The sequence below is a fragment of the Ascidiella aspersa genome, chromosome 6 (genome assembly GCF_963924565.1).
Source record: "Ascidiella aspersa chromosome 6, kaAscAspe10.2, whole genome shotgun sequence".
NCBI classification, from domain to species: Eukaryota; Metazoa; Chordata; class Ascidiacea; order Phlebobranchia; family Ascidiidae; genus Ascidiella; species Ascidiella aspersa.
In genome coordinates this window covers 13,037,097-13,060,404 of record NC_139452.1, presented here as the reverse complement: position 1 = coordinate 13,060,404, position 23,308 = coordinate 13,037,097, and the positions used below count along the sequence as shown (strand labels likewise).

Sequence of the window (23,308 nt, the reverse complement as noted above, 5' to 3'; positions counted from 1 at the left end):
CTTCACATTATGAATTTTGAGACTTTCTTACCGATGTTGTAACCACCGTCTTCTCCGAGTTGATAGTTGCCACAATATGTTTACTTTCCTTATGTAAAATTCTTGCAACCACAGTTTGTTTCAAATTTTGTTCTAAGTAAATACCACTCCAGCACTTTACAACAAAATTGCCACAATCCATTATTACTTCAGATGTTTTAGAAACATCTGTTTCAACACAACAAAATTTCACATCTTGCATCACACTTGGCATGAAACTCAATATCTTTCCTTTTGCTCCAAGATACTGTTGAAGTCTGGCATTTAGTTTAACCATATTTAAGTTTTGATTATTTAAATTAGAATTCCACAAAACCAAGAGGGTTGTAGTTTCAATCCAAGGATCATTGTAGAATACATCAGAGTTAACTGAATACACAGTATACTGGTTTGCAGCAAGACAAACTTCAACAAAACTTGTCAAAGTCTTAACAGATTCTTGATCTTCCATTGGACAATAAAGCAAAATATTTGGTGGCTTTGATAACTTCATATGCTGCTTGGTAGTATACATTTGCTTTTGCCTTCCAATTGCTAATGGCGAGTTAGCAGTGCGTGACTTGAACAAAAAGGGATTTAGCATAGCAAATAATTTTTTACCAGAGTAATGGCATGAAAAAGAAGCTATGAACCTCACCATTAACTCAACAGTTTGTGACCTTTTTTAAGTGTATTTATTTGGTGGCAGTGACTGTTTAATTTCAGCTTGTAACTTCTTGCAATCAGACAGTGTCTTGTTTTTGTTAGACAGAAAAAGTATGTTGCTGTTATGCTGGCGCTCATACACCTTGGCGCCTTCCTTTAGACTTTCCAATTCACTTTGCAACACTTGCTGCACCTTTAGTGCCTGCTCAGACATCCTTATTAAAATTTTCTAAAAAGATGGTAAATAAAGGTTGAATGCAACTTAAGATTGCAATGTAAGTAAGGTATGATTGTAATGTAACCAAAACAACTTATGATTGCAATGTTATACACAAATGACATCATCGAGTCTTACTTTGTACAAACGACAATATTTTGAAATAAAATTCCAAATGGCAATACAGATTTACAACTCAAACATTTTTTACTTAGTATAGCCTTTGTTGGTCAATATTCATGTGTGTTTTAACAAAAACGTTTTTACCACATTACCATTGTGTGTCAATCTGCTTTCACAAATTAGGAAATAACATTAGTTTAAAATAACAAGTTATGCATTAGCTGCAGTCATGTTCTTGGCTTGTTGAAAAGCAGCCACCATCGAGCTAGTTTGCAAGCGCTCGTTTGTTCCAGCGGCAATGCGATCTTCAATCTCTGCCATTTTGTCCAACAAGTGAATTCTCACTTTGACAGGAAAGTCAATGCGGTGAATGTACAAGTGGACCTGTTGCAAAATGTCCTGAAGTGCCATTCCTTTTTCAGTCTTTAATTTAATTACGCTTTGATAAGCCGAAGTAAAGTCTTTGTTAAGCATCCAATCCAAGATATCTTCTATGTCTTTTTTCTTGGGGTGGCCTTGGAAAAAATTGAATTATGCTAATTTTTTTTAATTTACAAACAAATAAATATTCATATATAAATATTACAAAAGAGATATCACTCATTTTAGTACATCGTTAAAGCAATACATTGAAAATAAGGCAAACATACATATATACCTTATAAGAAAAAATAAATGATGAGCACATCAATTTTAATTTTTAATTCTTTACCTGTACAGGTGTATACTGTGTCTTCATTAACTTCGCTATGGGCCATTGAAGTGCTTTGTAAAATATTAAGTGACTTTCTCATATCACCACATGCAAGTGTGACAACTGCTTGCATTCCACTATCGGTCACTTTAAGATTCTCTTCCTGAATTACATGCTCAAGACGTGGCTTCATTTGGTCGGTTGTCAATGGTCCAAAACGAAAGCGGGTGCATCTGGACTGGATAGCTGGGATAATCTATAGAATTAGGACATGCTTTAAGTGTCTGCAAGATATTTTTGAATCTTACTAGGATCTAAAAAAATAACTATACATTTCAGCTGCAAAAATCTAAATATTATAATCCAATAAAAATAGAAAAGTACATAATTTACATCTGTTATTTCATTATTGTTTATATAAGAAAATGTTGCATTCCTTTAAACTTTCTAAGATAAAATATCAAGCCACTATTAAAATATATCATACAACGGCCTTTTCAAACCATCAAAAAAATAAGGTAAAACACATACTTACTTATATAAATTTAGAATATAGATTTTTATTAAACAATTTATATGCAAGCCAAGATGGTGAATACAGGTAGTGTTACAAACTGAATAATATGGAAGTAAAGTTTATGTATTAAGTGTTTACTTCTCCAAAGTTAAATAATGATATCACATTTGACATACCTTTATAACAATGGAAATTTATATTAGACAAACCTTAGTTAAGTAATTACAGATCAAACAAAATCTTGTGTTTTCAGTAAACTTTTCCATAACTCGTCTCAATGCATTTTGTGCATCTTTTGTCATTGCATCTGCCTCATCCAAAATAATCATTTTAAATCCTTGATTAAAGATGGTTCTTGTACTTGCAAAACTTAAAATCTATACAAAAGTAAAGTTTCAATTGCAGAGAAAAAATACGAAGAAGTAACTAGACTAAAGAAATTACTAGTTAGTCACCTTTGTTAAGGCACTTAGAATAAAACATAACAAAATAACTTAGTCCAAGCTTAGGTAGTTTTTTAAGAGACACAAAAGCAAGTTAAGCATAAGTGAAATATTTTTATAAAAATAAATGGTGATTGGGAAAGTGAGTCATTCTATATTAAGCAATAATACCAGAAAGGGAGTCATAAAAATAGACTCTTCTTCTTTTTTGCCAATGACTTGATTGGCAAATTATGTTATTTTGCAAATAACTTTAACTGGGCCTTAAGTCATTTAAAAATATACATAAACTTATATCCAAACCTACTTTCCTTGTTGAGAGTAAGTTATAAAAAATAAATGTTTTAAGTTCTTCTGCAACAACGCGCACTAACCTATCAACTTTTAGTGGTAATATGCCACAGAATTCATCTTTTAAGGTTAATTGATTTTAAATAGTATAAGTGAGCACTGAATTTTAATGTTTAGTAATCTCTTGAGCTGGGCCGTATGTTCATGAGATGGATGCTGACTCCACTACAGTGCAAACTCCACTATAAGCCACTTCCATTTTTTGAACTACTTTTCTCACAACAAAAAAATGTTTGCTTTAAGAACATTTGAATAGGCAAAATATAAGATTGTGGGGTGGTGCATAAACCTGTATTTTGCTTCTTTTTTTAAATATATACACAGAGAGCAGTTAATAATACTATGCATTGGCCTGAAAAACAAATTTAGAACTTATGTTCATTTTCGCACTTGATGCTAAGCTGCAGACAGAAAAAATTAATTAAATTTTGTGATTGCCAACAACATCAAAATAGTGAAGCTTGAAAATTATGCTCGATTCAGTATCAATATATATATATGGTTAAAAAGAACCTAAGAGTTTGAAACAAGGATCTTCATATAGGCTAATATAAAATTAGTCGGTGTTGTACAAATATAGTTATACGTGTTAAGTGCTATAAGAAATTGAATTGGCTATTTGCCGGAATTGCACTTTTATGCTTGCACTCATCTGTGATTATTCAATGATTAGGGCTTGGCTGGTGGTAGTAATAAATTTAAAAACATCCAAGTTTTGCATCACTTTTATGATTTATTTCGATTTTAATTACTTTGTTAGCCTTGTAAATAGTCCAAGGAAATTCATTTTGGCTTGGGAAGCACACCGCTTCGAACAAAAATCAGTCAGCAAGAATAGATTCTATTTGAATACTTAAGATAAACTGATGATGCCATTTTTATATGGCGAAATGCATATTTAGATTTAAAGTTTTAGACCTTGCTGACTGATTTTTGTTCGAAGCCGTGCGCTTCCTAAGCTATTGGTCTATTTTAATTTTCAATTCAATGATGTACAACAAATCCAACGTTTCAGGGTCGCACAGGTGATTGTTACAGCCCTGAATGCTGATCTAGGATCAAGTATAATTATTATTACAGTTATTCTCATATGTTTCACCTTCCTTGCAATTTAAACCTTGACAACTCGTTTCGTTGGTGTTAAAATAAAAGTGCGTTGAAACAATTATTAAATCAACGCGTATATGGTTAGGGTGATGGTTAACGTTTGGGTTTAAGTATTTTTATATTGATTATTTAATAATAATATTTGACCTACCACAACTCAATCGCTAACCAGCACCCTAACCCAAATAATGTGTGTTGTGGTAGGATTCTAGACCAGTGCCCCCGGCCACCTGTGCGAACTTGGCGCGCTGGAATAGGTTCCCCGGCCCTGCTCTTGAGACATTGTAAACAGCTTAACAGACTTACTTGGTTACGCACTACGCCGATACCCCGATCGTCAGAGGCATTCAGTTCAAGCACCATGGAATTAAACTGTTTTGGTGAATAGAGCTGTTTTGCGCAAGCCAAAATTGTCGACGTTTTACCGGTACCAGGTGGTCCATAGAATAGCAAGTGCGGCAAACGATTTTCTTTCATGAAGCGTCGAATTGTTTTTAAAATATCTTCGTGTGATATGAGGTCGTCCAAAGACTTAGGGCGATATTTTTCAACCCATGGTAGATTGGGTGCAGATTCAGATTCAGCCATTTTATATATGCTCACAAAATTTCTAGCTCAGCAGGTAAATCTAACTACAAACAAATTTTACCTCTATGGTTCCGAAAAATAAAAAAAAAAACCAAAACACTATCCTGTTCCCGCCACACAAAATGTTTTTTGTTATTTGCAACCAGGTGAACCCCCTAACATAATTATACTTTTCCATTTTAAAATCATTTAAAAAAAATTTAATTTAGTATATTTTTATAGTTGGATTCGCGTTCATAGTTTGAAATGCATTTCTGCTAAAAAAAAATAGAGTTTGCGTTTTTTATGTTTACCTGCACGTGTCTAAACCACTGATTTCTATGAAGATAGAGATCAGTGGTCTAAACCGAATAATATTTTGTTCTTAACAAAATTTCTAGAAAGTACAATTTTCCCCGTAGGTATTCCCAATCCCCTACTTCAGTCGAGAATACCCTACTGTAGGGGATTATCCCTACGAGTGGCAGCCTTGACATCCCTTTTGTCAACAAATTTAGATTTGTTGCAAATAAGTCTTTTTTACCACCTGGCCTTGGATAGCCTTACTGACGAACCATCAACCCGCCATGGTCATCATTAGGCCTACCATATGTCCTCTTTTAGGAGGATCCGAGGACGCTTAAAAATGCCTAAATGTCCTCTTTTTCGCATTTCGAGTTAGTTGCTTATACTTTCAACAAAACTTGAGACGTATTTCTTTCCAAAAAAATACTGTAGCCATGAAACATACTGAATTGCTGGTTTAAAAAGGTTTTCCAACAAATTGCCCTATCAGCCCTACCTTCTTGATTGTAATTGAAAACATTGTTACAAACATTATACCAGAAAAATTGCAACAGAACCTCACATGTAAAAAGGCCCATTAATAAAGCAGAGGTGTGAGTTTTGTAGGCCTAGCCTACTATCAGTGTCATTGTATGTCCAGCATTCCAGAACCGAAGAAATGTTTAGTAAACTGACGAGTTTCGAGCATCTTGACAGTTGTATATAATTTCAATGATATTTCGTGCAAATATTTTCACGATCTCGTTAAAAATGATCGTTCCTTATTGGCAAAAGTTAAGGGAACCGCAAAGTATTCGTGGGCTGAACCGGAAAAATAAATTTGATTTGTGGTTTTTGTGTTTTTGTGTCTGTAACAAAGGAAATGTAAAACATCATCAAACTCAAATGTAACAATTCTACTTTCGTTTTACTTGCCGGCAAAAAATGTCTTCTTTTTGGGTGTTGAAAATATGGTAGCCCTAGTTAACATTATATTCAAGGTTGTGACATACGGTTAAACTACCCTTTTACTTAACAGTTACCGGTACTTAAATACTTTAATCTCGTCTAATATAGTTTTTGTCGCAACTTTTCTTTTATCTTTCACACTGAAGCGAAGCGGAGTTAGATGCTACGCTACTAAAATTGTGTTTTGATAGTTTTTTTGTCTTAACCATCACCAAATAGCACATGTTTAGTACGAAAGAATATATTGGTCGACCAAGGCACCATTCGGGCAAAACAAAATCAAGTTAGGGACACGATAAAGCAAGAATCACTTATAACAAAGAAGAAAAATGAAGAAATGAAACTAAAACAAGCGGCGGGGGAACGAATTTGGAACTCGAACAAAAATAAGATAAAGGTCCAGAGTCAACCACGCGGGCAGTGACGCCAGGAGAGGCTACTCCACATCGCCAAAAAGAGCCTCCATAAGCTGGTCGGTAAGCAGACGACGTGGTTTGCCCGAATAGAGGTTGACGCAGAGACGGGCAAAATCCCACATATCATTATTAACCGAGTGGACGCGGCACTCAAGCTCCTGGTTGCCTATGAGGGCTGCTAGCGCATTTAAAAGCACAGCCTCGGCTAGCATCAAGTCAGCTGGCTGTGGCATTGCGAAGAGCGTGCACTGAATTGCCTGGGCGGGTCGGCGGCTGTATTCGGCGGTCAGCATGCGTACCATGTCCTGTACCGCAACCACCTCGTGCAAGCCGTAGTCGACGTACAGCACTTTGGCGAGGCCCTGGCCGCGGTAATACTTGATCACCTGAAAGTAAATATAAAATTACCTATTTTATACTGTAGGAAATGCAGGATGGGGACGTGGATGTTAAAAATGGAGACTCAAATCTTTGCTCTACAGATTTATTTTGTTCTACAGATATGGAAGTTGAGTTAGTAAACGACAAAGTTTGAAAACAACAAAAGCGTTGTCTGCCGAATAGCGTTCGTACAAGTACAGTTGAATTGCGGAATTGGCTATTTGGTCGGATGGCACAGGTACACATATGTGAGGCACATAGTATACAGCTATTTTATATTGATTCAGGGTTTGGTGTAGCGGTTGATGGTTTAAATAAAACTAATTTCACGAGTTTGGCATCGTTTTCCAGATTAATTTCCTAATTCAGTTAAAAAGGTTATTTGTTAGATCGGTGAATAGACTCAGGAAGTGTATATTAGCTATTTCCCCGGCATGCTCTGGTGCGAACACCCAGAAGTGAATATATATATCAATGTAAACCAGCGTTTCTCCATATGCATCAGGCCGTTATGTAATCTACTGAGGTGCTTCCCAACTAGTGGGTCGCGAAAGCGAAGCTATTTCAGGCGGATCGCGAAGCATTTCTAAATGTTACAGTTTTCTATTAGATCGGGAAATTATTACATTACACTTACGTAACATTTATGCAACAATATCACAAATACTTAACAATTAGATGTGTTGTTGCATTAACAATTTCAGTACGTACGCCAGTAGTAAAGATGCACTAGTGTAGCCTTATTTGTTTGGCCATACCTCATTGTGGGTCGAACAATAAAACATGCATTTAAAGTGGGTCGTGAACTGAAAAAGGTTGGGAAGTATTGATCTACTGATCTCCGATACCAGTCCCGAATATTTCTACACCGACCTAAAAGCTGGCCAATTCGCGAACGCAATTCCTTTCGCACTTTATATGTTACATAAAAATTAACAAGCACAGATCAACAGATCTACTTTACCTCAGCGCGGTACCAGCGGCCGTCGACCGAGTAGCGAGCAACGCACGGCGCCCCGGGTTCGATCACCTCGAGTGGCGGCAGATAGCGGATGTCGTCATCCGACGGACCGCACTGGCTGGCCGGCAGTCGTCGCACGTACACTACGTTGTGGCTCTCTATGTGTGTGACGATGCACGGGAAAGTGGAGCCTGGTGCTGGGAGCTCGGCCGCCGGGATTCTGGCCCGGATTGTCGAACGACTTGCATGAGGCGCGCGCCGCTGGAGAGTGCTATCGTCGTGATGGATCAATTGCTGGCTGCAGGTGGCGACATCGTTTGTAGACGAGGTGGAAGAATGGGGCGGCGTTTGATCCGACACCGGAGCCAAATGGGCGGCACCCTCCTCCGCGTCGGCAAATACGTCCTCTAAATCCAATTCTGGCTTCGTTTCGACCTTTGGAGACGCTTTCTTCTCTGCGTCTTTAAGTTCTGATTTGGTATTTACAATCAGAGATTGGGTTTGTAGATTGTTTTGAGCATCCTCTTTACGTATTATCTCCCTATCGTGCGCCATTGACTGAGAGATATTACTGTCCTCAACGTTTTCACTTTCCTTCGTGCTTAAAACCTCTGCAGATGAACAAGGGTCCTGGAGGTCGCTGATGCACTTTTTCTTCTTCAGAGGACTCGGATTCTTTCGCGGCGGTGATTCAGCGCTCGGAGTTCGAACGAGGTCCAGCTTCTTTTTGGCAGACGACTTTGGAGTTTCGAGTAGAGGTCTGCTGGTAAAGTTGCCGTGAAAACATTCCGGGCTTTCTGCGAGCTCGAAGTAATCCTGTGAAGGTGCGTCGCGTGCACTAGAAATACAATTTTACAGTGTATATTAAATACAGGGTTTCGAATTTGTCAAGTCAGTGTACATCTTGCTATTGGTATATGACAAAACTTTTGTGTCATTATAACCTATCAACAGCAACAAGGATGTACAGTATACGTATCTTGAGTGCATTTATTAACTGATGACTAGGGCCCGCAAAAGTCAATAAAGTTAAAAAATTTTAAGGAGCTCGTCTGTCCACGAATCAAAGAATAAAGTTGTTTCCAGCACCTAGGGGACTGTTTCTAAGTTTATAGGTCAAAATAAAGTTAAAATTTACAATAAAGTCAAAATTTTTAATAAAGTCAAATTTGACAAATAATGACTTTTGACAAAGTTTTTGTGTTTGTTGAGAGTAATTTTTTTTTAAATCATCGTTGAAGTATTGTAAGTCAGGAACTGCGACACAATTAAACCATATTAACCCATAAAACCAGACAAAATGTCACAAAGCCCACTTGGATCAGCAGTAACTTTTATCGCAAATTGTCTATTTTTTTTATTCATAGTTACGCATTTAAATAATTCTTATAAAACACTTCGTCTTCATAAACGTGGTCTTTTCGAAGATCAACAGTTTGGATTTTAGGAATAGCCTACTGATATTCTGTAATACAAAAATGCCTAAGCAAGCTAAATCTATCGCCAGAAAACACGACGCACTTTTTAAATCCATAAAACAACTTTACTTTGCGACAAAATATTACGTTTGCGTCTGAAATCGACAAAATATTATGTTTGGGTAACTTGGTAAAGTTTGGGTAACTGGCATCATTTCAAGGAAGAACTGTAGCCTCTACAAATAAGCGATTTCGTTAGGTTAAAATAAAGTTAAAATTTGATAAAAATAAAGTCAAACATTTTTTTTTAGGTTAAAATAAAAATGGCCCTACTGATGACTAACGACCAGGGCTTGCGATTGTGGTGGGACTTTAAGTGAGACTTGCCTTTTAAACATGCCAAGTCTTACGGGGAGCGCGACTCCCTTGATGACCAACTCCTTCACCACATCCTTCTCCTCGCCTCCTTCTCTTTCGGGAGGAAGGAAGAGCTTGCACGGAAGAGGAGCGTCTTCCCGTGAACCCGTAGCCACATCCAGCCGACATTCCTTTCCGGATATCATCTCCTGTCAGGTAAGGGTTCGGGTAAGGGGTGTTGTGTACCCAGCGAAAACGAATTCATATCACGAAGTTCGCACGTTATATTTTTTTGTTTTGTTTAGTTGAACGCCAGGTTTCCTTAAGGTTAAGGCCCGTCGATTTAATTATTTTGGCCTGCGTGATATTTACTACAAGGTTAATATTAGTTTATTAACAGAATTGTTTCTTAGATTTATAAAAAAATGCTGGTGACCACTCTTTTAGAGAAAAAAACATTAGGTTTATAAGAAAATTAGAAAACGGAAACTATAGTCCTAGGGTTGTTAAGTCAAAAATGTGTTTCAGGCAAGTCCATATATTATTGAAATTTACGATCCCAGCAAGACATATTTTTTTGCAATTCCAGAGGTTGCTTTTGACCTCCGTTAACGTTATTTTGGAGAGTGCACCAAATAATGGCCCAAATTCGTCAATTTTTTTTTTAATTGGTCAAACCTTCAAGGTGTCACATGACGTCATGGTCCACTTGCTCCCTCCGGCGGGCGAAATGTCTATCAGGCGACATCTTGTAACGGTGGCCGCCTGGTGCGAGTATTGCTCCGGCACCGGGCGTAGATTGACAACTGGCAAGGTTTCTTTTGTTCCGATGTCGGTCAGTCGTACTTCGCAGCTCTGCATACGGAATGATATCAAGACAGCAATACTTCGGAATTTAAATAGGCGAAGGTTACGCGTATTTTTAATAAGGAATAGGCAGAGCATTTAATTGCCAACTAAAAAGCGCAGACGAATAGCTTTTTAACCGAAAACCTAAAGACCTTTAGTTAATGTTGGAAACCTTTTGTTAGAAAATAAACTACCGTGTTTCAAATTAAACTGTTTTTTTAAATATTTAGGAATAAAGTGCTTGTAATTTACTGCAACACTTAATCGACGCTTTGTTCAAAAAGGCGTCTTTCAGTTTTCCAAAGATTTTTTCAACTCGTAATACTTTCAAGAACCTTACATTTTCCTTCAAGACCTTCTCGATCCGTGCGCGGCACCAACGCTTCTCTAGCTTGGAAAGTACAGCGCAACTGTCGCCTGCTTTCCATAGCATTTCGTCAGCTTCGACCTGGGCAAAAGGTTCATGGTGATTGCGGTGATCAATTAGGTTGGGTGAATATAATGTTATGTCATTTGGCGAACATGATTAATCGAAAAGATATGGCCCAGTTGGAAATTTCAGGCGTTCGATAGCTTTAAGAGGAATCGTTAGAAAAAGAAGAATATTAATTATACGCAATGTCTATAGCCTTAAAATAGTCTATAGCCTTAAAATTAATGGTTTTGCAAGATTTTTAATATGCAAATTACGTGGTTTCATTTTGTAGAACGTTGCAGTCTGATAACTTGTAACTGCTAAATGACTGTTTGGTTTAGTCACTCAAACCATAAATATATCCAAATTAAAACCATTTTAATGAAATTAAAACCATATCAGGCTTTTCGTTCCACTAATTCGCATTGATAAGCACCTCTAAAACAACGTCTGCAAAGTGCTTGTGAAGATCGCGAATCAGCTGATTACACGCAAGCCACTGCTCCTTGGTCTGTACAAAGAAAGAAGCGGGAGACTCGACGAATGAGACAGAAACCCATGTGTCCACTTCTTCCTCTTGCTCTGGTTCATCTTGCTTCTCGCTGGATGCTGGCGAACCGTTAGGAGTATCCAGCAGATCTTCCACGGCGATTTGCTCTTGCTTGGACTCCGCTGCTGGTTGTTTTATATATAAGGTTTCAAAATAATGGTCCATCCCACATGTAAACATACAAGATACAACTATTAATAAGGTCTCACGATAATATAATGCGTAAGTTAATTATCATTTAAAAGCCTGGTGTGTGTGACCGTTGATGTCTGTGTGTTTTCGTTTGTATCTGTGTGTGGCCGCGTGTTTCCGTGTTTGTCCGAATGTGTCAGTCTGCATGTGTGTGTTTCATTTCGCTGCTAGTCGTGTCGTAAAAGGTTTGGTTTTCTTTTGTATGTGTGTGCGTGAGCGAATAAATTTGTGCGTTAGTTGTACAATGTACATGCATGCGTTTGAGAAAATGATTGAAATAGCGCTTTTACATAAAGATAGTGCAAAGTCGGACAGTCAAAATTAGTAGAGACGATTATATATCTATTTTTTAGACGCAATTATTCATATGAGTTGTTCAATGGCTCGTTATTTTGCTCTTGTAAAATCTACGAAATTATAATAATAGGTTAGATCATTTATAGATCCACTTGTCTCGCGGTGACACGAAATGGGGTAAAACATATTCTCTTTTTAGAAAATATATTATATAAGTTTAACCCTATATGACTAACGAACATTTTAGGGTAAATGCGCACGACAAACCTTTTTCATCCAGGCGGGCAATATTGCGTACTGTTATTCCGGTAGCCAGTCCCTCGTAAACCAACCTCTCGTTGACAGACACAACTTGATTCTCACTCTTTTCTTGGTAGTCGTTGGCATCGAATAATTCGACGCTATATTGAAAATCCGACCTTGAACTAAAATAACAACCAGAAAAACGCAATTAGGGAAGCATCTCAGTTAGAACCGACCGTGCAAAAATCAACCTTTTGTCGTACTTACTTACTTTGTTGACTTCATTACGTGCCTATATTATAATAACATTTCAGCAAGAACTATTTGTACTAAAATATAACAGATATCAGTAAGCCAACATGATAAAAAGCAATGTTAGCTATACATGCGTATAAGGAATAATAAATGATTTTACACGATCTGGTCTGATTAACTACGCTTTTAAAAAAATTTATCAGTACCCCCCACACGTTAATATAAATTGTAAAATCATCTTACAGTCTAAGCCATTTTTTTTTAGAAATGTGAAAAAATACCTGAAAGAAATAGTTTTAACAAAAAATAGTTACCACGTACCGAATGTACATAATCAGGGACTTATCCTGCCCAGCCAATTCCATGAATCTTTCTTTTACTTCTAGTGCCCACTCTTCGTTACCACCCACCGGATTAATGTCAGCCAGTTTGCAGCTCAAAGCCTTAAAACGGTAACACTCGGAATCAAATATCACAAGAGTAATGAGAAAAACAACAATAAATTGAGAGAACGATATATAACGAATAAAATTAGCAGGTATGTTTGAGTAGGTGGCACTTATATAAACTACAGCAGTTTATCAATTTAAATGTAGTGCGGCCTCGGTAACCCAGGCCACTTTCATCGTAAAATATCGGTTTAACGGGTTATTCGGAAAATCGGAAAGTTAACATCAATCAACCTTTGCAAATGCAGCACCTTAATGACCTAAAGAGATTTACAGCATCTAATGAGAATTTCAAAAAGTGAAACGTTATGCGTAAATAATCGGCTATTGTTTTCATTGACTAACGACTATCATTTTCGCTTCATTCATAATAATCTAGTTTATCAGATTTTATTAATTGGGGGTATTTGGTCCAAGTCTGTTTCAAGGTCGGAAATATTTTATTTTTTCGGAATAAAGGAGCAAAAATGCATAAAAAATAAATCCGTTCCCGACAGTATTGTGTCGGATGACAGAGATTTCGTATTTTCTGGTTCTGATTAACGAGCTATTTACAATTCATTTCTTCTTTAGTAAAAACGTACTTGTTGAGGAAGCTTCAGAAACTCGTCGGGTATTTTTAGGGTGTTCACCACCTTGACCACTTCCTCGTTGCCGTAATCCACGTACATTACTCGAACCTAGAAACATAAAATCAAAAAAATATTATAAAACATACCAAAATAAACTTTGAGAAAATTTAATTTAACTTTGTTAATGGTACAAAACATGATTTATTCACAAATATACTATTTTCCTTTTTTGTCAGTAACTAGAGCAGGGGTTCTTATCTGGGGTCCATGGACCACTTGGGGGTACGTGAACTCGTTTTAGGGGGTCGATGAAGGCCTAAATAAACTATAATTAGTGAATATTTAAGCAATAATTTTTCAACGAAAAAGTTAGTCTATAGTTAAAAAGAAAACGTTTTTGCACTGAATATATTTAGACTTCATTTCACATTTTTTGGACAGGAAACAAGCAAATTCTCGAAGTCTGTTTGCATTATGGCGTAAATTTATTACGTCATCTCTAAAAATTTCTTGTTTTTATTTTAATTGTTTTTTAGGGGTCCGCGGTAAAAAACGTTGAGGAACACCTGGAAAAGCTATTGCAGTGCCCATCGCGCGGTTTCAAATTTATACTCTTTGAACTTTTTGGCTCTTTAAAAAATACTTTCTTTTTTTGCACACAAAAATCACCGACCTTCTTTTTGTCGTCCAAAATCTGAGTTATGACGGCTCGGTACCAGGCATCGCAGTGCTTGTACTTGGCCAGGCAAATCATGCCCGGGGCTGGAAAAAGAAGGGTGAAGGGGGCAGACGGGTCCAGTCTGTCGTGCCACTTGCCCACCACGAAGCGCTGGATCTTGTTGGTCATCGATTCAAGGTACTCGGCGCTGCTGTCCAACTGCTGGACGCTAAATCTGTTCAACGAAAAATTTTAACTGTATTCGTATTGCTACAAAGCTTTGACACAGAAAACACGTATGCATAGGCGCGACGGACAACACACTTGCACAAGCGCGCAGGACAGATTAATTATTTCAAACAGTGTTGAACCTGACTACTGTGACATGAAAAGGTGATGGGTTAACGGTAAACAAAATATAACTTTGACTTTACTTTTCGGCAAATAGTCAAGAATTATAATTAGGTATTGGAAAAATGAATTATTAACTAAACCAGTGGCTTCCCCAGTGTGAAATCCAAGTAGTGTTGTAGTTTTAAGTGGTCTGCGAGTAAAATGTCCTTATTCTTACAAACCAAATCCAAAATCAATGGATAGATTGGTTGAAGCAAGGCAAGTGCACCTTTCTATTTTAACTTCTTTGATAAGTTGATTTTATTACGATTTTTTCACGTAGGTATTAAAGTTTGGAACTACTAAACAAGACCACTGCTCTTTATATACTGTTGTTCGTGTATCGCAGAATTAGATGGCTACCAGGACCCGGTCAGTTAGTTAAAAGTGCAAAACGTTACTCACTTGTCAAGTGATCGAAAATCACTTAGAGTGACGTTGATATACTCCCTTGGCATGAGTGTGGTAGGATTAAGGTACCTTCTCTTTCCGACTGATTTCTGGGGCCCGGCAAGTTGCAAGTCAGACGTTGGGATTTGCTTTTCGCTGAACCTGCAATAAAAACAATTGAGAAGTTTGTTAAAGGCTCTGTAGTTGTTTAAAGAAGATTTTTTAATTCCAAACAAGAGTGTCAAAAGTTATAAATATTGCGACTCAACAAACATATAGTATCCCGAAAACCGATCAACAGAAATAGTTCGCAATTTCGATCAACTTTTTGACAAAAGGGCACATGGATTTTACGGAAGTTAAAATCAACCATTTTAATTGATGCAGCGCCGTGTGTCCCATACAGATTTGAAAAAATAAAGATTTAGAGAAGATTCAAACAGTTAACCGAACTAAATTATTATGTATGAATAATTCACCAGGTATGATTATTATCGTTGACGAACTACTGTACGATATTTTTAAACTTTTATAATCATCTTTTAGGTATTAATTGCGATTGATGTGGCACGTTTGATCCATAACAGCATAGGAAGACGTCTATTTATGGAAAGTTTTCTGGCAGATCACAGGTATCCGAATAAACATGATATCTCAGTGTTTGACAACATATTCAACGTATTCAATATATACGCCGAAGCAGCATTTACCGACCTGGCCATTTCCAAATAGAGAAGAGCGTCTCGAATCGACACAGGAATGTCAACGTCGATCTCGTCCGGTGCGGGTTTGTGCAAGTCCACAAATCTACGGCCTGCCTCCCTGGTCAGGGTGGTCATAAGGACTGGACGGTCCTTGACCATTTTGTAGAAGGCAATCTGTGCCTCTTTGCTCCAACCAGCCTCGACGTTGAACGGTTCGACCCCAGCCAATGTGCAGGGAATGGCCAGACCAGGGATCCTCTGTAAAATGCGGGGCAGGCAACGAACAGACGAGACCTTGGCGAGGAAAAAATTGTATAGACATCACTGGTTGTGTGCGCAACTTTATACTGCAGTTGACCTAATGATGCTTACACAAGGCTCAACACAATTTTCTGTAAAAATAATTCAAATTTTTTATAGCTTTTCAAGAACCTGAAATTGGATTGATGTTTTTGAATGTAATTCAATAAAATCAGGGTTGGCCTTAAGCACTCGCCCCCTCGCCAATGCGAGTGCAAATCTCTCCGGGCGAGCCAATTGACACCCACTCGCCCGACTGGCGAGTGGCTTCGGCGAGAAATCTAATTAGTTGGTGTAGGACGACTTGTGTTGAGCACCACTACTAAGCGAAATATTACTTAACGCCAGTTATTTCCCTAAACACTAAGACGCAAATACCTTCAACACTACACAAATAATACGGTTAATCGAAGTCACGTTCGAAGACTCTTTGTCCCGTTTAAAAAAAATGTTTAACTGCAAACAATCATAGACGTCATTGCTGCATTGGCAAATAGTTATAAGGTTTTTCGTTTAACTTGAACATTGTTAATTTTTAAATGTGTAACCCAGTCGTTGACGCCTTTGGAAAAGTTTATTGGACTTGCGATGCACCCAGGATAATAGTTCTACTTTTTTGTGTTTATTTAATTGTTTGTATTACGAAATTAAGAGCAATTGCTACAGTTTTTGCTAACAATAAGTTTCAATGCAAATATCTTCTAATAATATTTGTAAGCAGTGTTTTTTATGTATGAGTGACCAAAACCTCCACTGAACACTACGATATTTGAAAATATCGCCTACTTGTGTAACTACAAACTATAGTGTTAGGCGAAATGTGGCGTTTTGTTTGTGGCGTGAAACAACTTGCGTTAAAACCCACAAAACCGAATAATGATAACCTAAGAAATGACCGCGCTAGGACGAAAATTTGCAGACGGCATGCCAACAAATTTGGCGAGTGTTATTTCGTCCGGGCGAGTGCCGATTGATTGCCGCTCGCCCAGCTGGCGAGGGGAACAACCCTGAAAATAGTACAACTTAAAAACAAATAGTTGAAACTTCATTTTTTTCTGTCACTTTTTAAATACTGAACTTAAGCTGGACCTAAAACAAAACACAGGTCAAAGGCAAACTTTCTAATGCACAAATCAATTCGAAGACATTTAAAAGATCCAAAGACTTTATGGCAACCCTGTCGCAATTTGGTGACAAAGGTTAACCAACGAATAACTGTGTTACCATGATTATTTAATATAAAATTGACAAATGTTGAATAGTTGATTGCCAGCTTCAGCTAATATTCAATCAATTTAACAAAGTGTTTTCGCCATCAACTTACTACATTAAGAGCACAAGTTGACCACAATCATTCTACCATCCATATTTTACCAAAACATGTATGTCAGAAAAACACTAACAACAGAATTTCATCACAAAATATCTCGCTATCGTTCTTACCTGAACCCTGTCATTGTTTCCATAATCGATATAATGGATTTCTACACTATCTCTTATTCCGGCGGTTGACTCATCAACAATCAGTTCTTCGTCTTCAATGTCGACAGTGTTATCTTTAAAAACGGCTACAACCTTGCACCGATACCACTTTCCTCGAAAGTTAGCAACGCAAATTTCGCCAACTCGCAGGAAGTTGGGAACATCTTTCTCCTGAAACGGCTGAGTGGTGAAAGTCTAAAACAAGAAGAAACGCAAAACATGCTAAATAATGTTTCTTGTACTGTGTTCACTATTTTGTTGAACAGTATGTTAAACTAGGTTAAAGTTGAATTACTTTAAAAGTTGGATGAAGAAAAGTCGTTGTTTAAGTAAATGCAGGGTCTTGTAAGATTAGGTGATTAAAATAGATAAAAGTGCTATAAAATCCTTCATTTATATGATTTATTAAAACATTATTGCAAAAGAAAAATATTCCAGCATGGAAATGCAACGGAGATTTCAAATTTAGATAACGCTATCGCCCAGTATTGAAACATTATCTTACATTGCCGGACTGTTATTGGATTTTTTAGATAATTAGTATGCCAACCATACACTTTGGGACAAGGGAAGAGTAATTTTAATCATTCTGATATTTCAACAAGGGTAAGCTAAACTTGAATCTCAAAGATAAAAAGCTCAATTAATATACTTTATTGTTAAAACACGATTTGAGAGTTGTTCTGTCAACTATGACTGCAATGCCTAATGCTTTTGTTCATGCTTATACTCAGTTACAAGCTACAACCAAAAATCAATTAATTATTATTAGCTACATACACTTATATTAAGTGAAAATTGACTAATAGCAACATCTCCTGCTGGAAAAAAGGTCTGTTTCTCCAAATACAAAACAAACCTTCAATGTCCTTTCAATAAATGAGACTTGCTTGCCATCCTGTGAGCGCTGAATAAAGAAGTCAAGGGGACTTTTTATCCACTTCACATAGACCAGCTCTTGGTTGTTGGCTGGTGGCACCTGGATTATCCGCAACTTTTGCTTTGTTCCAACATCAATCTGTTTTTTAAACAACAGTAAAAAAGTGAAACATCACAGCTCAGTAAATTTAGTTCTTATTCAGTATTATAACTAGAACAAGCAATAACTTCCTTGTTTGCACTTTCCTATGACAAGTATTCAATACACACCACACATGGATGGATGGTTGAACAGTGGTTGATATATGATTGCCTATGACTATAAGTTTAGTTGCCTTTGCGGTTTGCCTTAAAATCACTTATCGCCAATTACAATTTTTTTCATGAAATTAGATAAACAAGGTAAATTAATATTACTGTATCTATTGATGATTGTTTAGCAGACCACTAAATCTGTAGGAATGTGTACCACATGCAATACGCTTGTTTAAACCTTTTATTTTTTGTAATATACAAATTACAGACATACCTTGTAGTTATTGTACTGCTTAAGACTATAAACCAAATTATCGCAATGATTATATGTTAAGCATTGGGTAAAAAGTAGGACTTTACCTGTAGTATGTTTTCAGAAGCCACAGAAGATGCATCAGAATTGCTAATTAGCTCACAATCCTTTTCAACCTCACATAGGTCATTTTCTTTGGGCAAAACAACAGAATATTTGAAGTTGCAAGTTTCATCAATTGAAGCCCATTTCTTGCAAGCTTCAATAGCATCTTCATGCATACTAAGCACGAACCTTGGAAGTGAAACAGCATTTAGTAATGTCTAATGACCTTTATTGTCCTCGTGCAGAGGTAAAACAAAAAATGAGACCCTTATAATCAAATAAATATCAAAACAACACTAAATTTATCATTGTTAATTGTTATCATGATCCAATAGGGGTTGTTGTTTGTACATCACTCTCTGATGTTTGCAGTGTGTTAAAGACCTGTGAACATTTATAATTATTAGCAAATTTAATACCTATCTTCATCTACCAGGTCCACATTTTCATCACTGTCATAAAATTCTTTTTTTGATTCAAGGTCTACTGGCAGCTTCTTTAGAACACAAGGTGTCTTACTGGCTTTCTTTAGATTAAGTAATGTCTTAAAAGGGTCAATAACAACAGGATCGCCAGATGATTCCATGTTGATAATCTAAATTGCAACAACACAAGTTGAATAACATTGTTTTACGTGCCTTTAAAAATCCAACATATTTTATAGAGTTAAACCAGAGCTTAAATTAACTTTTTTGTTATCCTACTAACACTACAATTTCAGTCTGTTTTCACAGTAGTATTTGTCCAGTAAAAACAAATAAAGCAAAGGCATTGTCCGTATATAACACTTTTCAAGTTCAGCAGAGAGCGACATGTTATTTAACAAATTTAAAACACATTTTTTTAATTATTTGGAATAATACCATGGTGGCATCCGACATTGTGTTTTGCAAGGTTTGAAGTTGTTTGCTTGCAGCCTCTTTAATAGGTATTAACTTTTTGATATTAACTGCAGATATCTTGTCCATTTCTCCGACAAGAAATAAAAAGTTTGCCTAGAAGCAAATGACATGGATTCAATTCTTACTTCCATGTTATCAAAGTTAAGTCAATTAAGTCAGATAGGATTAATGATTAATACACATCCCATTTTTAACATACCTTATGCATATATAATAAGCCATGGTCACTTTTAAAGTTGTAAAAAACAAGTACATATACATCACCTGCATTAGTCCAGCAAGGTACAAGTACTGTTGTATCAATAGAGCCTCATTTTCCAGGGCTTGAAGCTTTATCTCCTTCATCTCTTCATCAATGGTGTTTATGTGAAGTTTCAATTGATGTAAGATGGGTAAAGCTGACTGAACTGCTTGACGAATTTCACCAGACATTTCCTCCGATTTAACACGAAGGGAAATCACCTTTAAATAGGCACTATATAAATCTTATATTACAAATCACTATAATATAATATATAATAAACAAATAATTAAAAAAGAGGCCATTTTAAAAGGTTTTGTGTTAAAAACACCATAAAGCAGGGACAGAAAACCTCAATTAAATTTTATTTTTATTTCACACAATTTTCAATATTTTGGACGAAGTGGTATGCATCGTGATGGAACCACAGTTGCAAGGCAATATTTGTAAAGTGGGCTTACCGTATGAGAAGCATGGTCAAACGCGATGCAATCTCTACAAATCAGTTTTTCGTCATCAACACAGTAGTGCTCCATCAGGGAATGGTGCTTGTGGCAGTCTAATGAAGCGAGGTCTCTCTCAGATTGCTGGTTAAAAGGGATGCCCTGGTGGCGCCGAAACACTCTGGAATTCCTATGAGTCTGTTCAAAGCATTTCGAACAGAATCCAACACCACATTGAAGACAGCTCAACAATGCAACATCTTTAATACACTCTGAGCATTTTTGAGATAGATCTTTTGACTTCCATGGTTTTCCTCTCTCAGCTGCTGCTTGGAGGCTTTTATCAAGAGATCTTAATTGAAGACAATTTTTGTCCATGAAAAGATGACCTACTATTGCAACGTTCGGAAACAGTCCTTTGATACCACTTTTATCATAGTTGCATTGTGTTTCAACCTTGCAAGTTGGGCATTTGAATGCTTTTTGCACAGATACACAGCGTATAATGCATTTCTGACAAAAGGTGTGGCCACATTTTACAAGAATTGGAAAGCTCTCGTTTGGCGACAGATCACCAGTTTGCTGCTTTCTTTCAATGGAAAATCTTTTACAGCAGATTTTGCACTTAATGTTTTCCATGTTGTTTGAAACACAGTTTTACAAAACATATCACAACCCTGATAAAAGGGTAATAAAAATAAAATTGAAGCAAATTTTAGGTTGTAAAAAACAATAATATACACCAAATTATAGCGTTAGGGTGTATTCATTAATTTATAATATTACTTGACCCACCCTAACACAAATAATCTGCGTTTGTAGGATTATACACAAGCGCCAGAAGAAATAAATATAATAATAATACTTGACCCACCCAAACTAGAACCCTAACCCAAATAATTGTTAAAAAAATATAAACTTTCGGACGAAAATGTGATAGGATTCTAGACAAGCACCGGTTTTGTTTATTAGGGATAATACACAGGCAAAATACCACTCATTTGAATATTTTTAAGTAACATTTATAATTGAACCTATACAAACTACAAAGTAATATTTTACATAAAAGTGGGCAGCCCTTAAATAATGAATTACGATTGTGTCCAAATTTTGGCAGCAAAAATTGATCTATACTGCGTTATAATTAAAAAAACATAAATAACTGCATTCATCTTAGATGTTATTAATATACCATTCATTTAAAATGGACAATATGACATTACACCATTCTGAGTGATTTGGATAATAATTAATGAGTTAAGGAGATAAATAAACAAGTTATGTTGGGGTAAATAAACAATGCGATTAATATATACAACTAATTCATTGCAATTCGAATAAAACTTTAAAACCAATACAGCAAAACAAAATAAACTGACGACCGTTTTCGCGGGGAAAGAAGGAAAGGCGGTGATAGTAAATTGAAAGCGTAAGGAGGTTTCCACAAAATGTCAATCATCCGTGACTTTTATCGTGACTACCAATTATCAGTGTTTCCAAACTCCCTTTCTTTCGTGCAAGGCTTGCCGTTTTGTGTTAAGAACTATATTACGGGTTATTAAAGACATTGCTCTTAAAACAAGGTAAAATATTTTTTAGAATATTAAAGAGGTAAAAAAGGAGTTCAACAAGAAGACCTTAGTTTTAGTTAATAGCATTTAGACCAACGCCTGGCGTTGTGAACCAGTGGTTCCCAACGCATGGGTCGCGACCCAAAGTTGAGTCGCTTGAATATTTTTTGGGGTCGCTTGTTTTTTAGGCATAACATAAGTTGGGCGAAAAAATAACAATAAAAAAGTTTGAAACATGACAAGATCACAAAACTAGAAATTTAAATATAAGTCACAAAGCGTTCATGTCTAGACATCGGAAAACTTTGTAGCACGTTCGTAGTGCAAAAACATTTAACAGTTTTCTGATTTTGCAGTGCTGTTTGTTAGACGTCCCCTACAAACGCAATCTTGTATGGCTTTTAAAATATTACGAAAATTTGCTTGGGTTGCAAGATTTTACCGAACTGAATTTTTGTTATAAAATGGGTCGCCTTACAAACGTGTTGGAAACCACTGGTTTAGACGAACCTTCTTAGACTTAATTTTAAATAAACTTTTTTGTATTTTGTCATTTGAAATAGAAGATTTATAACAAAGTTTACAACGGATTGCCTAAATGCAGGCAACAATATATGAACTAAAGCAGTGGTTCTTAAAAAAAATCTTATAGGGGTGCCGCAATGTATTTATTATTTTTGACGGATGCCGCAAGCTATAAAAGGCTCAGAAACACTGAACTAAAGCTTACGTTGGCGTTGGAAACGCACAATAATTGAAATCAGTGCTTCCAAACCTTTTTAAGTTCGCGACCCATTTTTAATGCAAGTTTTATTGTGCGATCCACTATAAGATATGACTAAACAAATGAAGTTAAATAAAACCTGCTTCTTTACTACTGGCGTACGTAAACTGAAATAGTTAATGCGGCACAACAATTTTTTACTTATTGTTTGATATTGTTCCATAACTGTTACGTGATGATAATACAATAATTTCCCGATCTAATAGAAAACTATACCATTTAGCGACCCATCAATGGTTCGCGATCTACTGGTTGGGAAGCACTGATTTTAATGAATAACATTTTGATGATAATTAACTTTGGAGCATAATGGTTGGAGGTTGTAGTAAGACGTAATAAGAATATCAAAGCCCATACAGAAGTAGGTATCATTTCAAACCCCAAGATTCTTGCGACAAGTCGGTGTTGGCGTAGTCTTTTGATTAAGGAAACGGTAGAAATAACACGGCACAACCCGGAAATTAACGCAGATCAAGCTTCTATACCACTCTATCTTTTTAACATCTGATCACGTGGATGGCCTTATCTGCTATCGGCGACCTACCTTCTAATCGCCGCACACCCGGCGTTATATAGTGTATCTCTCCACGTTTCCTTCTTTCTGACGTCTGCCTTAGCATTATATATAGGCCTACA

General features: G+C 36.5%; 2 protein-coding genes across 2 annotated transcripts; both read right to left on the bottom strand.

Annotated features, from left to right (window-relative positions):
• Positions 1–920: 920 nt before the first annotated feature.
• LOC146139963 (replication factor C subunit 5-like) lies at positions 921–4,779 on the bottom strand. Its single transcript, XM_083391088.1, has 4 exons — positions 4,443–4,779; positions 2,445–2,612; positions 1,737–1,974; positions 921–1,539 (listed from the first exon to the last, which is right to left on the bottom strand). Exons 1-4 carry the CDS (start codon positions 4,722–4,724, stop codon positions 1,235–1,237), a joined length of 993 nt encoding a protein of 330 aa, XP_083247214.1. The 5' UTR covers positions 4,725–4,779; the 3' UTR covers positions 921–1,234.
• A 1,614-nt stretch (positions 4,780–6,393) lies between these two features.
• LOC146139962 (uncharacterized) lies at positions 6,394–20,956 on the bottom strand. Its single transcript, XM_083392572.1, has 19 exons — positions 20,336–20,956; positions 19,898–20,095; positions 19,595–19,726; positions 19,151–19,326; positions 18,734–18,920; positions 18,099–18,257; positions 17,201–17,434; positions 15,468–15,751; positions 14,769–14,915; positions 13,986–14,205; positions 13,325–13,420; positions 12,613–12,734; positions 12,061–12,218; positions 11,191–11,429; positions 10,680–10,787; positions 10,169–10,345; positions 9,521–9,699; positions 7,719–8,553; positions 6,394–6,759 (listed from the first exon to the last, which is right to left on the bottom strand). Exons 1-19 carry the CDS (start codon positions 20,954–20,956, stop codon positions 6,394–6,396), a joined length of 4,638 nt encoding a protein of 1,545 aa, XP_083248698.1.
• Positions 20,957–23,308: the final 2,352 nt, after the last annotated feature.